Source organism: Megascapheus bottae, chromosome 6, assembly GCF_031878675.1.
Source record: "Megascapheus bottae isolate mThoBot1 chromosome 6, mThoBot2.hap1, whole genome shotgun sequence".
Taxonomy (NCBI): domain Eukaryota; kingdom Metazoa; phylum Chordata; class Mammalia; order Rodentia; family Geomyidae; genus Megascapheus; species Megascapheus bottae.
Window position 1 is genome coordinate 41,203,923 of NC_143514.1, and position 16,654 is coordinate 41,220,576.

Genomic DNA, 16,654 nt, shown 5'->3' on the forward strand with positions numbered 1-16,654 from the left:
GAATCAATACTGTGCAAATGGCAATAATGTAAAAAACAAAACAAAAAACAACAACAAAAACCAGATGCAACCTATATATGTGATGCAATACCTACCAAAATCCCTATGTCACTTTTCACAGAAATAGAAAAAAAATCATTAAGTTCATATGGAATCACAAAAGATCCCAAATAGCTAAAACAACGGAGAGGAAAAATTAGTGGTAGAATTCTATCACAGACTTCAAATTACACTACAGAATCATAGCAACAAAAATACCATGGTAATGGCACAAAACAAGACAGTATGACCATTGGAACACATTAGAAGACTCAGAAATAAATCCACATACCTACAGCCATCTCATTTTTGACCAAAGCTTAAAGTATATATATGCAAGGAATTTTTTTTTGCCAGTCCTGGGCTTGAACTCAGGGTCTGAGCACTGTCCTTGGACTTTCTCAAGGCAAGAGCTCTACCACTTGAGCCTCAGCACCATTTCCGGCTTTTTTTTTCTATGTATGTGGTACTGAGGAATCGAACCCGGGTCTTTGTGCATGCTAGGCAAGCACTCTACCACTAGGCCAAACTCCCGGCCCCAACAAGGAAAATTTTTAAAAAGCCTCTTCAACAAAGGATACCTAGAATTTTGGACAAACACATGTAGAGGAATGAAACTCAATCCTTGTCTATCACCCAATACCAGTATTAATTTCAGAGCAGATCAAGGACTTTAATGTAAAACTTGAAACCTTGAAACTAGTATAGGTATATGGAAAACATTAGAACACACTGGCATAGGTAGTAATTTCCTGCACAGAACTTCAATAGCTCAAGAAAACAGGAACAAAAATTGATAAATAGGACTGCATTCAACTAAAAAGTTTCTACTCAGTTAAGGAAGTGGAAAGATAGTTTAGAGAATGGGACTAGCCATTAACAAGTGGAATATAAAAGGAGCTGAAAATACTAAACTTGCAAAGAATCAACAACCTAGTTAATGGGCAAATGAATGACCTCAATAGATAATTTTCAAAAGAAATATGAATAGCCAATGAGCAAGTCAAAATGAAAGCTCCTGTAGAGCTAATTGATACTAATTTTTAAAAACCCAAATAACAAAAACCCATGATAAATACAAAGGCCTAAATCAACTAAATTTAAATATATTTGTATCTGTGGAAATTGAACTTTAGCTATACCCATTTATGTGTTATGCAAGAATATTCTTTGAGAGGGGAGAGACAAAGACAGAGAGGTTTTATAAGACAATTTGAAAGACTCCAATTAATTTAAAAACAATAACCTAAGGTAATCCACAAATTACAATTTTCTTCTCTAAAATTTTCTGCCTTCTTGCTCCGTGGAGTTGCCATATTATGAACAACCGTATACTATATTATGACAATCAGACAAAATGTGGTGCATGGCAAATATGCAAAGCACAAGAGAGGGAGGATGAATTTAAACAGCTTGGGTAATTCTGCCCATCACCTCTTTCGGTCTCTTGTCTTCGTGCCCACATGGCTCTCAGGAGTGTGAACTGCTCATCACACTCGTGTGATGGCAACATTTAAAGAAACCCAATTTTCACCTAACACAGTCTCCAAATGCAAGGGAATCACTGCCAATGGGAAACACTGCTAGTTCTTCCAACACTGAAGTAAAAAATAGCTTCGTCATCCTTAATGAGAGACTATCCTTTGGTTTCCAACCCCATTTTTTAAAAGGCTGGAGTTATTTTAATTTTTTTCCTAATGGTGACACAACATAGCACTTAACTCTCTTTCCCCTATTATTTACAAATAAGCTAACCATCAGCTGTATATACTGCTCGTATCCCCCTATCAGCCCATAGCCTCATCTGTTCAGGCATGAGTTGTGAGGGAACTTAACCATTAATCTAATTGCTCCTCTTTCCTAGTTCTGCATGCCTGCTGAAGCACTCCTTCCTTTGCCCACTTTCTTTGCACTTCCTCCCGCACTGTCCCCATTGAGGTTAGGATTCTTCTCTGTAGGTTCATGCACTGTACCACTTGTCCTTTAGTCCACTGCTCCCACCCACTGAGTCACTCCTGTCACTCCACACCCTTGGCCCTGGGGTGACTAAGTCCTTTCCCACTTTCTCAGTGCTCTGTGCCAACTGCCAGGACAAGTACTGGAAAAACCTGAGTGCGTAAATGGTAAGATCTCTTTCAACACAGAACTCACTTCCCAACAGGAGCACGGGAAACCAAATGCAGTATTACTGAGAAGGAAATAGAAGGACCATGAACACAATTAAGAACAGCAAGCAAAACCACCTAGTGGAATGGTCCAAGAAGGCCTTCAGTACTCAGTGGACTCCCAAAGCTGTTTCTAGTCTTCATTCCTTTTATATGCAGATGGATGGATGTGTGCATATACATCAAATGGACTCCCACATGACTACCCAAAACTCAACTCATAATCTTCATCCTATCTCTTAAATAAAGACACACACACACACACACACACACACACACACACACACACACAGTGAGGAGGTGATTGCTCAGCACTGCTCATTGGGCCTTGATTTTTTTTATTTTAGAGACAATATAACACTCACAAATACAAGACCTATCAGATTCTCTAGGCCCATTTTTCTTCATTTCCCACATTAAAAACCAACAACAAAACCTCTCAAATTCAACTCTTCAAATGGATCTTAAATCCACCCTCTTCATTTTTCTAGCTTTTCCTCTTTTAATCTTTTCCTATAATGACAACAGTGACCACTCAAAAACTGAATCCAGATGCAAAGGTCTGGTATTCCCAGATCTGCAGCATCCCAACTCAGGCACCATGCCCTAACAAGACCCTACAAGAAGGCCACAGAGAACTCCAGCCCACCCCTCCTTACCACCACTCCCAATTCCCCAACAGTACTGAAGCACTGCGTTAGTCTGTTTCGAGTATCCACTTACACTTCCCATGTATCCCTCTGTCCCAGCATTTCAGCTATTTTGCTGAGTCAAATCCAGCCAGAGAGGACTGCCTCGTGGGCCCGAGTGGTCTTCCTTCTCTCTAGTTAGAGCTTGCCCTGCCTTGTTTCATACACCTCTTTACCATGAACATGGCTGGAGTTGTCACAGAGATCAGACTATGTTGTAATGAATTTATTTAGCTGCCTGTATCCATACTGAATTTGCTTCTACTATCCCAGTGCAAGCACACAGCAAGCACCAGATACGTGAATAAAGGTGTGTTCACAATCAGCTAGCAGAGTTAAAAGCTGACAATCTCTTCCTTTCCTTGTGTCTTTGCACTTGCTCAATCCAAATATGAGATTTAAGGACTGAATTTAAATTACATAGTGACACAAACTTCCAAGTCTAGGCAGGAGCTGAGGCAGTGAGAGGACACTCTCTCCTTCTATGACCTCTTCCATTTATTTGCAAGACCATAGATTCTCTAAAACAGTCGTGCCTGGCACCATGCCTGGCACTTGCTGAATTTTTTTTTTTGCTGGATGCCAAATGTAAATTTAACCTTGTTTGGATGGCAGATATTTTTGTATTTGTATAAATATTTTTGAATTTTGTTCTCAGATGTGGTTAAGTTACCAGGAAACAGTTTGATATTGTCTATTCTTGTTTTTAAATTTTAGGTAGGACAGGAGGTAATTTGACCCACTGTTAAGGCAAAACCTTTTGAATATTCCTCTTGATGCTTCAGCTGGTGGGAACCGCTGGAATAGAACTCCTGGTTCTACGAGACTTAAAGTCTGTACCCATAATTGTATTTATTTATTTTAATTTTGCCAGTACTGGGGCTTGAACTCAGGGCCTGGGCACTGTCCTTGAGCTTTCTCAAGGCTATTACTCTACCAAGTGAGTCACAGCACCACTCTGGCTTTTTCTGTGTATGTGGTACCAAGGAATTGAACCCAGGGCTTCATGCATGCTAGCAAGCACTCCACCACTAGGCTACACTCCCAGCCCCCATAAAAAACCCTTTATTACTACCTAGTAACACTAAAATTTCTCCAATTGTGGAGAAATAGATTATTAGAAACAGGTTTCACAATACTAAAATACTAGAAATGTTAAAAACACAAATGCCTACCCCAAAGGATACATCAGTTGTGATTAGTTCACATAATTGATTGACATATGGTAGTTGAAAACAATGGTATAGAGTTATATGTATTAACATGGTAATAAATAGAAAAAGTTAAAGTTGAAATACAGAATAACCCATTCTCATAAAGTTAAAACACACACACACACACACACACACACACACACACACACACAAACAAACCCACTAACTTTCCAGATTCAGTAACTGGTAGGTATTACTCAATACTATGGCAAAAAGAGCAACAGTAACAACAACAAGAAAAAAAAGCAACCCCATAATCTCAATACTGCTACAACCAAGATTTTCTTGCTGTACACAGTATATGTGTAGTTTGAAGAAAAGGCAAGAAAGGAGATTTTGCTCCTTACATACTAAAACCTGGACTGGAAGAAGTTCAGCCTCTAGAATAGCTGGGATTACAGAATGACCCAACTACTTGGGTGAATGAGATTGGGAAGACATCAGTTCAAGGCCAGACTGGGCAGAAAAGTCCAAGAAGACTTCATCTCAACAAAAGAAGCCAAGTTGGGTAATGTATGACTCTCATGCCAACTATGATAGAAAGCATAAAATGGGTATATTTTTGTGTAGGCCAGGGCACAGGCCCTGCAGTTAGGCATCTGCATAACAAGCATATATCACTGAGTTCCAACTCCAATACGACTGACAAAAAAGCTCTTCCCCAGTGACTGCAGCCAGAGACAGGCAAACAATAAGTAACAAATAAATGAGTAATGCACTGGCTGTCTCTGAGACCTTCCTGTAGGAGGCACATATGCCATTTCCACTCTGATTTTGTTTACCACAAAGCAAATCACATGTCCACTCCTGAACATAAGGGAAATATTATCTTACCTTATTCCCATAAGTAAAAGAATTGATTACCTCGAAATAATACATAGATTGGAAGTTAGATTCATGAGGTAACAAGGGAATCTGAGCAGTGCACTGTACATGCTGGTTTTATCACCTTTCAGTTCCCCTTTATCTTAAAAAGATGCTTGAAAACATTTACATACCACATATATACAAAATGAACAATCCAGTTTTAATCTCACAAATATAAAATGAGTATACTGTTCTCATAACCTAATTTACAGAATTCAACCTATTTGTACAACTTAATAAATTTTTAAATGGTTTATCATGTGAATTATAGTATATATGAGTACCAATAAAAAAGTTTCTATAAAAACTTTCCATTCTAGACAAAACATTAATTTTTTAAATGAAAGCTCAGTCATTAAACTAAAGCAAGTTTCCTTTGTCAACTAACAATCATATTATATAGTCTACTGGCAAAGTTCAGCAATATATTATTAAAATAGAAGCAGACAGAGCCTAGAAAGAACACTCACTATAACAAAGTATTAGAATTTTCATCTATAGAAATTGTAAGTCTCAGGTGGGACACTATGGCATACTCATGCAATTCCAGAATTCAAGAGAAAAAGCCAGAGAACTGCAAGTTCTCAACTCACCTAACTACATACTAAATTGTCTCTCTACTAATTTATTTTAATTTATATAGTTAAAATTTAAAATATTGACAATATCTTCAGAAAATAAATTACGCAAACAATACTAAGGTAATCCAATGTTTATGAATTTTATTGATTGGCTTACTTATGAAAAGACAAAGGGTTTTTCTTGTTCTGTGACTCTTACGTAGAACCAAAATGAAATTGGATCCAAGAAACTGAAAACTTACCCGTTCGTTTATTTCTGTCAACATAACAATACTTCAACTCATAGTCTTTTAACAAATCATGAACTTCCTGAAAGAGACAAAACCATGAATTCAATAAACACATGAACTCAGCAGATGACACAACTCTGTTAGTCTAGTTTAATGGCTACCACCATCACCACATATATGTGAATAGGAACTCTTCCACACAACCCCAGTACTGACAGGCATTGACGGCAAACGCCTCGCTCTCAAAATGCACCTTGTAATTCAGTCCCTACACAGAACCACAGCCTCTGTCTCCCGAGTGTCTGGGGCACAATTCCCCTGCACCTCTTCCCTTAGCCTCATCTAGCCTGCCAGGAAGAGATCATCAAAGGATCAAAGGCCCCACACTGCCTCAAATCCATCTCACATGTTGCTTCATGATACTTTTTCTGAAATTTTCCCACAGAATGTGACCTTTTAATGAAATTTATTTCAATGTCTGCATACTACCTACAGAAGTTTTAACAGTAATTCATCTATAAATACTTGTAGCACAAACATGGAGAAGAAATATGCATTACATTTATTGTAATAAATAAATGAGATTTTAATTTAGAAATTTCTAGTTATAAAAACAATAGCCACCAAAGCATAGTATACAGCTATATCTATTTCCCTGTGGCTCCATATAGTACTTGAGTACAGGGACTTTATTTTATATATTTAATTATTACCTGTATCACTTTGCACAGGAAAGACATTCATGCACACACACACACACACACACACACACACACACACACACACACACACAAACACACACGCACACAAACATATATATATATATATATATATATATATAAAGGTAAATATAAATTGTGGCCTTATTTTTTCGTATTCTAGAACAGATACAAAGGAATTAGAAAATCCCTTAAATAGACATTCTAACCCTATGCTGGATAGTTTAATGTGTACATAAGGAATGAGTTAGGTATGGTGGCACACACTGTAATTGTAGCTATTCAAGAAGCAGAGGCTAGGAGATCTGTAGTCTGAATGCAGCCCTGGGCAAAAACAAAAGACCTTGTCCAACCAAAAAAAAGGACTGAAAGCAAACAAGGCTGGAAGCATGACTCACGTTCAAAATTCTGGTACTGATAAGCTGAGCGGTACTGGTGGCTCACACTTGTAATCCTATCTACTCTGGAGGCTGAGACCTGAGGATTGCTGTGTGAAGCCAGCCCAGGCAGGAAAGTCCAGACGCTTTATCTCCAATTAGCCATGATGAAACCGGAAGTGGCTCACACCCATAATCCTAGCTACTCAGGAGGCTGATATCTGAGATCATGGTTCAAAGCCATTCAGGGCAGAAAAGTACCCATGAGACTCTTGCTTGTTTCCAATTAACCACTCAAAAACCAGAAGTGACATTTGGCTCAAAGAACTAGCCTTGAGCAAAAAGAGGTTCAAGGCCAGCACCCCGGCCCTGGGCTCAAGCCCCAGAACTGACAAAAAAGAAAAAATGGGAGTAGAGTTGTGACTCAAAGAGGTAGAACACTAGGATTGAGCACAAATGCACAAGTACAGTGCCCAGGCCCTGAGTTCAAGCCTCACAACCACAACCAACAACAAAACTCTGGTACTCTCAAAGAACAAAAGAAAAAAAAAGTATAAGCTAATTATACACAGTTGCTAATACATAAAGTATATAGTATGGTAAGTACATGTAAAAGGTTTAATTCCATAATGCTAACTCTTACGGTTCTATTGCTATAATACTTAGTCAGCTTTCAGTTGGTAGTAATCATTGAACTCACTACTTTTTTCATTCAGTCTAGCCAATAGCTTGCTGAGCGAGGACTAGGCCAATCACCAGGGCTTCAGGAGCTGACTGCCCCGTGCCATACTGCCTTACTTGTCTCTGTGCAATGGGACACTATCATCAACCATCACCAAAACTCTGTAACTGTTGTACCCAGTTACAACCATAACTCTTCATAAGAGTTACCATAAGAGCAACCTAGAAATGGAAAGCAAGAGGACAGTTGAGATATATTTGCCCTTTTAACCCAGTAGTAGAGGAAAAGAGAGGTGATGAAATAGGAAAAACATAAAGCTGGGTGAAGAAAAAATAATCAGGCCTCATACAAAAGATAATGCAATACTACTTATTTGTAAGCTATATCAGAGTTGTTGAAAAACAGCTAAGCACAGCAGCTTACACCTGTAATCCCAGCTACTTTGGAGATTGAGATCTGGAGGATTCTAGAACAAGGCCTGTTTGAGAAAAAAGTTACAGAGACTGCATGTTAACTGATAAAAAGCTGAATGCAGTACTACATATTTTTCATCCCAGCTTTGCAGGAAATATAAATAGGAGACTGTGGTCCAGGCCAACCAAGGAAAAAAGGAAGACTCTTTCTGAAAAATAAGTAAACAAGAAAGGGAGTGCCTATTTTGCAAGCATGAGGCAATGAGTTCAAACCTCATTATCTATCTATCTATCTATCTATCTATCTATCTATCTATCTATCTATCTATCTGGAGAGATACATCTATGTGTATGTGCATAAACAGATGTGGATTGGTATACATATGTATCAATTTTTGAACTGTTGCTTGCTGGAACATGTAACGATCAATATACATATTAGCCTAAAATTTACTGTCACAATCTTTATGTTGTATTTATTTGAAGGGATTGAGCATATTCTTTCGGTTGCACAGAATCTAATCTTTCACTGGTGAACAGCTGTCAAACGGTAGAGAAAACCTGACACCACTCTTCACATTATCACAGAACCGTAAACAAATGGCATGCTCTCTGCTCGATTAGCTAAGGGAAAGCTTCAAGTTCCTTAGAAAATATTCACATTTCTAATCATCACTTTTCTATGCATCAGACATGGAGTACAGAGCTTGTCAAATGGGAAACTTTACAGTGCCCTGCAAAGAAAAATCTAATTACTTTTCTCTATGCCCTGGTTGTTTTGACCCAGGCAAAAGTGGGTCACCCCTCAATGTGAGCCTTGGTAAGTTGGCCAAATTAAAAACTTAAAACCTAAAAGAGAGTTCTAATAACCATCTGCCAAAATTCTATTATGCTCTGCCACACAGACCTGAAAGAATTAAAACTACAGCTCCCTACTACACGTCTAGCTTCATGACATTTCTAATTAATTATAAATGATTTGTTTCCTTTGTTATGCTGGAAATGAAAACCGGGCCTTATGAATGCTAAACAAACACCCTTCAGCTGGCCCACACCCCCAGTTCACAGTATAATTTTTAAGCAGACCTTTTGATAGAAATAGTCTGTCCTCTGATCGCAATATCATTTACAAATTTCCGAGTACAAGAGCTTATCAAAATTGTATTACTAATTGACATTAGTAATGTTCTTCTAGATCTGACGAGCTCTCAATCCCTGAAGTTACATGAAAAGCTTTTGCTCACATAAAACACTTTTTGAAGAGAAGATGAACTGCTTTCAGCTCAAAGCAGGCAGTCAAGGGCACCCCAAATCCCACCAAAGTTAACAGTATTATTCTGACTGGTCTGTGTTTCTTCCTACATGAAACTAGGCCTTTGATATGTACGTGAACCACACAGTTTCCTAAGCCTTTCACAGGCTTTCTTTTGTTTCAAATTCTTCTAAGAAAGTCTTTCACAGGTTAGCAGTCTACTTTTAGATCTGAAGGAGAAACAAATAGTGTGTTAATTTGGGTGTTTTGCTAATATGACAAGATCATCTGTCAAATGAAGTATGGGGCATAATACTATAAACTATACAGACAGCCAGGAAGCCGAGGACTCCGAGGTTAAGGACTGGGACAGTGACCTGCTCCTTCTGGTTCTGCCTTCCTTCTGCTTAGTTTTTATAAAACTGCTTTCATGTTCTTATAAGCATTGCATACCAAGGAGTCTTCATGGAGTGAGGTACCTGAGCTGCATGAATGCGAATGGTTGGCTATGTGGAGAAGATAAAATGTGTTTGGCAGAATGAGGTGACACATATGTACCTGCTGGTCCATCTCCTTTTATACCAGTGTTAGCAAATATGAAGCTTTCATCAACTTCATGTTCTTACTGTGTCCTGAAGCTGCAGTCTATTGACTAACCAGGAAGGACAGTACACAGGCTACTTCACATGTCTGCTTAGCTGCAATACCCAGTTATTCAATCACAACCAAATCTAAGTGCTGTGAGAGGCTCTTTTGTTCAAATAAAGGAAACTGCCTTATAAGGTGAGTGGGAATCCTCCAGTCAGCTGAAGCCTGTAACAGCAAAAACTAAGATGTCCTGCTAAAGAAATTCTGCCATAAAGTGACAACATTCATACATGCCTCAGTTTCCAGCCTGCTGTCATGCCCTTTGGACTTGTGAGTGTTCAAGGGCCAATTCCTTAATTTCTTACACACACATGCACACGCACGCGCGCACACACACACACATACACAAAGACATAGAGGAGGGGATCGGGGAGACTTTTCTGTTTCTTTGAAAGGATCCTGGCTTAGAACAGGCATCTTTCCAAGTTTATTTTGCTATTCATTTCCTCTTCTGAAAAACATGTATGTATTTCTATTGCCTGTTTTTCCATTCTGGTTCTCTAATTTTTTAATTGTATGAGGATTTAAATACAAATGTCTTTCCCTAGCACATGATCTGTCATGCTACTTATTTGTGAAACTTTATAGAGACATTTCACATTTTTATGAAGTCATGCGTATTAATTTTCCCCATAAAAATCTGTGGGGTTTATATCTTAAGAAGTCCTTTCCCTACCAAAAATGTGTTACCTAAATGTATTTTCTCTTATTTGCTAATAGACTGAATTTTAAAAAAATTTATTGTAAAGGTGATGTTTAGAAGGGTTACAGTTACGTAAGTCAGGTAATGAGTATCTTTTTGAACAGTGTCATCCTCTCCTTCATTTTCTCTCACTTTCCTCCCACTCCTCTCCCCCACCAAATTGTACAGTTTCCAACAAAGTGTCCAGTGAATATCACTGTTGAATTGGTTCATCCTGTGTCCCAGCCTTTGTTTCTGTGATTCCCCTTCCCTTCCCCAAATCAGAAAAACTTATATATAAGACAAAGGTACAGAAATCAAAAACAGTAACAGCATGGAATAAATAAAAGGTGAAAGGGCTGGGAGTTTGGCCTAGTGGTTAAAGTGCTTGCCTAGCATGCATGAAGACCCGGGTTCGATTCCTCGGTACCACATAAATAGAAAAAAGCCAGAAATGGTGCTGAGGCTCAAGGGCTAGAGCTCTAGCCTTGAGAAAGTCCAAGGACAGTGCTCAGGCCCTGAGCTCAAGCCCACGACTGGCAAAAAAAAAATAAAATAAAATAAAAGGTGAAAAAAGAAGTTAACTACAAACAGTACATTTTATTGTACTATATCCAATTACTGGAGTGCATTTCAATATGTACCATTTTATATGATGATATGCACATAGATATTAAGCCTCTATGATCCTCTGCTAAAAATATCCTAGACATATTCTAGTTATTATAAATGAGGGAAAGCATGCAGCCCTATGTTTCTTTGGGTCTGACTTACTTTGCTTAATATATTTCTTTCCAAGGCTTTGCATTTCCTTACAAATGGGGCAGGGTCATTCTGATGGAAGCATAGAATTCCATTGGGTATATATATCACATTTTCTCTTGATCCATTATCTACAAACAGGCATTTGGGTTGGTAAATAATGCTTCAATGAGGGCCAGGAGTTTGGCATAGTGCTGGAGTGCTTGCCTAGCATGCACAAAGACGCAGGTTCGATTCCTTGGTACCACATACATAGAAAAAAGCCAGAAGTGGTGCTGAAGCTCGAGTGGTAGAGCTCTAGCCTTGAGAAAGTCCAAGGACAGTGCTCAGGCCCTGAGCTCAAGCCCAGGTCTGGCAAGGAAAAAAAAACACAGCAATAATGCTTCATTGAACATGGTTGGGCTTGTAATTTTAATATGGCCTTGTTTGTGGTCATTTGGGTAATTGCCCAGGAGTGGGATTGCTCTGTCATAAGTGAGATCTATGTTTAGCCTTTTGAGGAACCTCTATACTGCTTTGCAGGGTGGCTGAACAAGTTTACATTCCTCCAATAATGTAGTAATGTTTCCTGCTGGTCACATCCTCATTAACATCTGTCATTATTTGTTTTCTTTTTTTTTGCTAGTCCTGGGCTTGGGCTCAGGGCCTGATCACTGTCCCTAGATTTTCTCAAGGCTAAGGCTCTACCACTTGAGCCACAGCACCACTTTCTGGCATTTTGCTATGTATGTGGTACCAAGGAATCGAACCCAGGTCTTCATGCATGCTAGGCAAGCACTCTACCACTAGGCCAAATTCCCGGCCCCCATTATTTGTTTTCTTGATCATGGCCATTCTAACTGGGGTGAGGTAAAATCTCAGTGTTGTTTGGATTTACGTATCTTTTTTTTTTTTTTTTTTTTTGCCAGTCCTGGGCTTGAGCTCAGGGCCTGAGCACTGTCCTTGGACTTTCTCAAGGCTAGAGCTCTACCACTTGATCCTCAGCACCATTTCCGGCTTTTTTCTATGTATGTGGTACCAAGGAATCGAAACCGGCGTCTTTGTGCATGCTAGGCAAGCACTCCACCACTATCCAATTTCAGATGATGTTGGCTAGAATTTTATTGAGAAGTTTTGCATTGATGTTCATCAAAGAAATAGGTCTATAATTTTCTTTCTTTGATGATAGATTGATTTTCTTTTCTACATTTCAATTCTGAATCAGTTTGAAAGAATCTTAATCGAAGTTCATAAATGCATAATTCTTTCTTCAGCAAAGTTGTTGTGTGTGTATGAGTCTGTGTGTGCACGCGTGCACATGCCAGTACTGACACTTACTTCGGGCCTTGGTGCTGTCCCTTAATTTTTCACTTAAGACCTGTGCTCTACCATTTGAGCCACAGCTCCTTTCTGTCTTTTTTTGTTTGGAGGGGCGTGGTTAATTGAAGTCTCACAGACATTTCTGCCTGGGCTGGCTTCAAACTCAAGTCTCATCCTCAAATCCCATCTTCCTCAGTATCTAGGATTACAGGTGTCAGCTCCTAGTCCCCAGCAGGAAAGAGGTCTTAATATTACCATTTAGGCTAGGCACTGGTGGTTAATGCCTGTAATCCTAGCTATTGAGGAAGCTGAGGATTGTGGATCAAAACCAGGCCAGGTTGAAAAGTCCATGAAACTCTTATCTCCAAAAGGTAAACTACTCAGAAAAAAATCAGAAGTGATACTGTTGCTCAAGTGATAGATGCTAGTCTTGAGCACAAAAAATCTGAGACAAAGCTCAGATTCTGAGTCCAAGCCCTAGGACCAGCAAAAACAAAAACAAAAACGAAAATCATTAACATTTAGGTTACAATTAATCTTCAAAGAATTTGTCTAAATTTGTTAGGTACAGTCAACTTCACAACTCTCCTTCATTCATTCATTGCTGAATGCACTGCTATATTACAAAAGGGCTACCTGGAGACTTATTTCATTGCTCTATCCGTCTAACTCCTTTTTTCTAGTATTACATGGTATAAATTGATATAGCTTAGAGGCAGCTTTGAAATCTGGTAATGCAAATCCACTTTATTTCCATATATTTTTTATTGTAATTAATAGAAGGGTTACATTATATTCACCAGTTAGAAGGTGCCTTACTTCCCAAACATTGATACCCTTTCTCATGTTTGGTCCCCATTTCCTTCCCTTCACCCTCGCCCCTCATCTTATTTCCCCCCTTCCCTATCCTATTTCAAATAATCAAATATGCATATATACAATATATCAGATAACAAGGTGAAATACTGTAACAATATGAGATAACTAAGGGACAGCAAAAGAGATGAGAGATAACATAGTACATTAAAGGACAACAATCACTCATTATATTGCTTTTGTTTCTATATCCTGGAGGTTCTTTCATTTAGCATCATACTATATGGCCTTATGTATCTAGGTTTTGTTCTACTGTAAATCTCTGCTAGGAGAGCCCGAGGTTTCTACTGCTTATGACAAATGGGGGAAACCATTGAGCCTATGTTCCTTTGAGTCTGGCTTACTTCACTTAATATGATTTTTTTCCAAGTCTTTCCATTTCCTTACAAATTGGGCGATGTCATTCTTTCTGATGGCAGCATAGAATTCCATTGTGTATAAATACCACAACTTGTTGATCCACTCATCAACTGAGGGGCATCTGGGTTGGTTCCAAATCTTTGCTATGGTAAATAGTGCTGCAATGAACATCGTTGTGCTAGAAATCCACTTTTTTTTACCCCTTCAAAATTATCTTGGCTCTTTGAAGCCCTCTACCTCTTTTACATAGATTTTGAAATCAGTATATCAGTTCCCATGAGAAAAACCTTCCAGGACTTTGAGCGGACAGTGCTAAAGTCTGGACCTGTGTTAAAGGTCTGGTGATAGCCTGAGTTTGCAGTTTGAATTCAGCTCAGGTACACAAATCCATGGGATTCTTACTTTCAAGTTACCCAGCAAAATGCCAGAGTGCTAGCAGAGAGAAAAAATGCCAACAGTGGTCAAGAGTTCAAGCTTTAGTACTACTAAATAAACAAATAAATAAATGTGTGTGCATGTTTGTGTGTGTGTAAAAGAATTAAAGACTTGTTTTCTAGAGTGGTGACTAAAACAGTATCTTTAAAGAAGGACAACTCCTCAGGCTTCACCTTTAGCAAATTACCAAGGTCAATATCCCCAGTGCTAAAGTTCTGCTGATGTCAGGAAGGCACAGTAGGGTCAGATGGGTACTTCATCTGTGACGTTCTCCCCCAAACCCATAGCACAAATCTTATCATGAAGGGAAAAAACATCCCGTGTAAACCAAACTAAGGTACATTGTAGAATATACCTGATCCTTGATCCTAGTCATGAGCAAAAGAAAGGCTGAGAAGCTGTCCCCAGAGGCAGGCAAAGGGGACAAGATAATGGAATGAAGTATCATGTATTCGTCCTGGGACAAAAAGAATCTAAGTGAAAAGACTACCGAAACCCAAATAAAGCTGGTGATTTCGTTAATAATAGTTAGACAACATCAGTGTCACAGTTTTGAATAACACACATTGGCTATGCAACGTATAACATTATGAGACACTGGGTAGGGAATACATGATAAGTGCATGTTTGAGCTCCGAAAATGTTTTTGTAAAGCTAAACCTTTCCAAAATTTTTTGAAAAAGAAAGGTTATTTGAAAAGAGGACACAGGGCTATTAGAAGCCACTCTCGTGCCCAGATCTAAAACATCAGAGACACCAATGGGAGAATAGTGACAACAGTGCTCCTTAAGACCACCATGGAGCAGAGAAGCAACTCTCGCCTCTGTTGTCACAGGCGTCACAATGCTGTATGTAGCACACTGGACTGCACATGTTCCTGGTGGTGCTAGGGTAATTGTGTTTGCATCTGCCCCACATGAAAGTGTAGCATATGTAAGTTTGTATGGCCCTTGCTACTTGCTTATAATACCAAATAACTATGTGACTAGTTTATGTTTTCTATACCGCATTTTAAATCTTCTCTGCACTTATATAAAGGGTTTACTGGAAAGCAGTGCTAGTGTTACACTAACAAACAACCTCAGTCATCTTGAGTCCTCCACCTCTTAAGTCTCATCAAGAGCCCACCTGAGGTGACTGCCCCGCCTTCCAGGACTGTGTGAGTGCACCCCTTGATCCTCACAGACATGGGAATCCCCTAATAGCATCCCACTCAAGTGGTAGAGGGTCAGCCTTGAGCAAAGAAGCCAAATGACAGCATGAAGCCCTGAGTGCAAGTCCCAATACCAGCACAAAAACAAAATAAACAATATACTCAAAACAGTCCAGGGAAAGAAAAATTGCTCTATACTGCACTGACAGTGTGTGGTATGTTTGAAATGCTTTCATAAATTAAAGCTTCCCAAATGGAAAACAGGAAAGGAGGAGGGCACAAATACTGTCACAATACTCAGGGTATACATGTAAAAATTAAAGTAGGAAACCTGAAGTGACTGGGGGAGGAGAAGAAGGGGGCGGGGAGGAATGAAAGAAGGAATCCCTCCGATTAAGAGCATGTTAGACTGTCACCTTTTACTATAACCATTTGAAGATTGATTTTTTTAAGTTAAAGCTTTTCAGATTCACCTGCTCTTGTTTACAGAAAGCACTTTCATTCTAGTTCAGGTTACAAAAAAGAACCTTAAAAAGTCAGGGAAGTGGAGACTAATTTAGAATCAAAGAAAGTGGTTAAACTGGTAGGATAACTGAAGCTCCAAAGTCCAGAAAAGAAAGGCAAGCTGGTGATTAAGAGTAGTGTTACTGGCCTGGGCAGAAGGGGCCAGGACAATGGAGTAGAGGGAGGGAGGGTAGTGCGCTGGTAGCGTTTGCTAAGAGTGGGCCAGGGTAGAGTGGGGACAGGGAAAGTAGAGTGGGAGTTAGTTGGACAGAATGGAGGTAGGTGGTAGATGTGAGTAGAGAGGGTAGAATAATGTAGGGTGGCTAGGGTAGGGGTAGGATAGAAAGAAAGAATGAAAATAAAGATTTAACTGGAAGCTTCAAATACCCAAAGAAAAGGCACAGACCCAGGGCAGAGGAAATTGGGTTCACAAAGTAAAAGCAACTATTGTGAATAATCACAACACAAAGTACACGATAGCTGGCTAAGCTTTGAGAGTTAGAGAAACTTTTCCTTCCAAGAAATGGTGTGAAGATAACTAGATAGCACAGTGGATACTGTGCTTAATGTTTTAAAGGGAAACATTCTTTTTTTTTTATCTTTTTTATTTCTATTGATTTATTTCAATGTACAGAGGAATTACAGTTATTTTCACCAGATAAAGGGTTCATTACTCCTCAGACATCGATATCCCTTATGTTTTTGTC

At 39.1% G+C, this 16,654-nt stretch overlaps 1 protein-coding gene across 1 annotated transcript in view; it reads right to left on the minus strand.

Moving 5' to 3' along the window:
• Raver2 (ribonucleoprotein, PTB binding 2) overlaps positions 1-16,654 on the minus strand; it is a 67,911-nt gene that overhangs the window by 34,651 nt on the left and 16,606 nt on the right. The window contains exon 3 of the mRNA XM_090333978.1: positions 5,798-5,864. Coding sequence (XP_090190104.1) covers positions 5,798-5,864 — 67 coding nt within the window. The remainder of the gene's footprint in view (positions 1-5,797; positions 5,865-16,654) is intronic.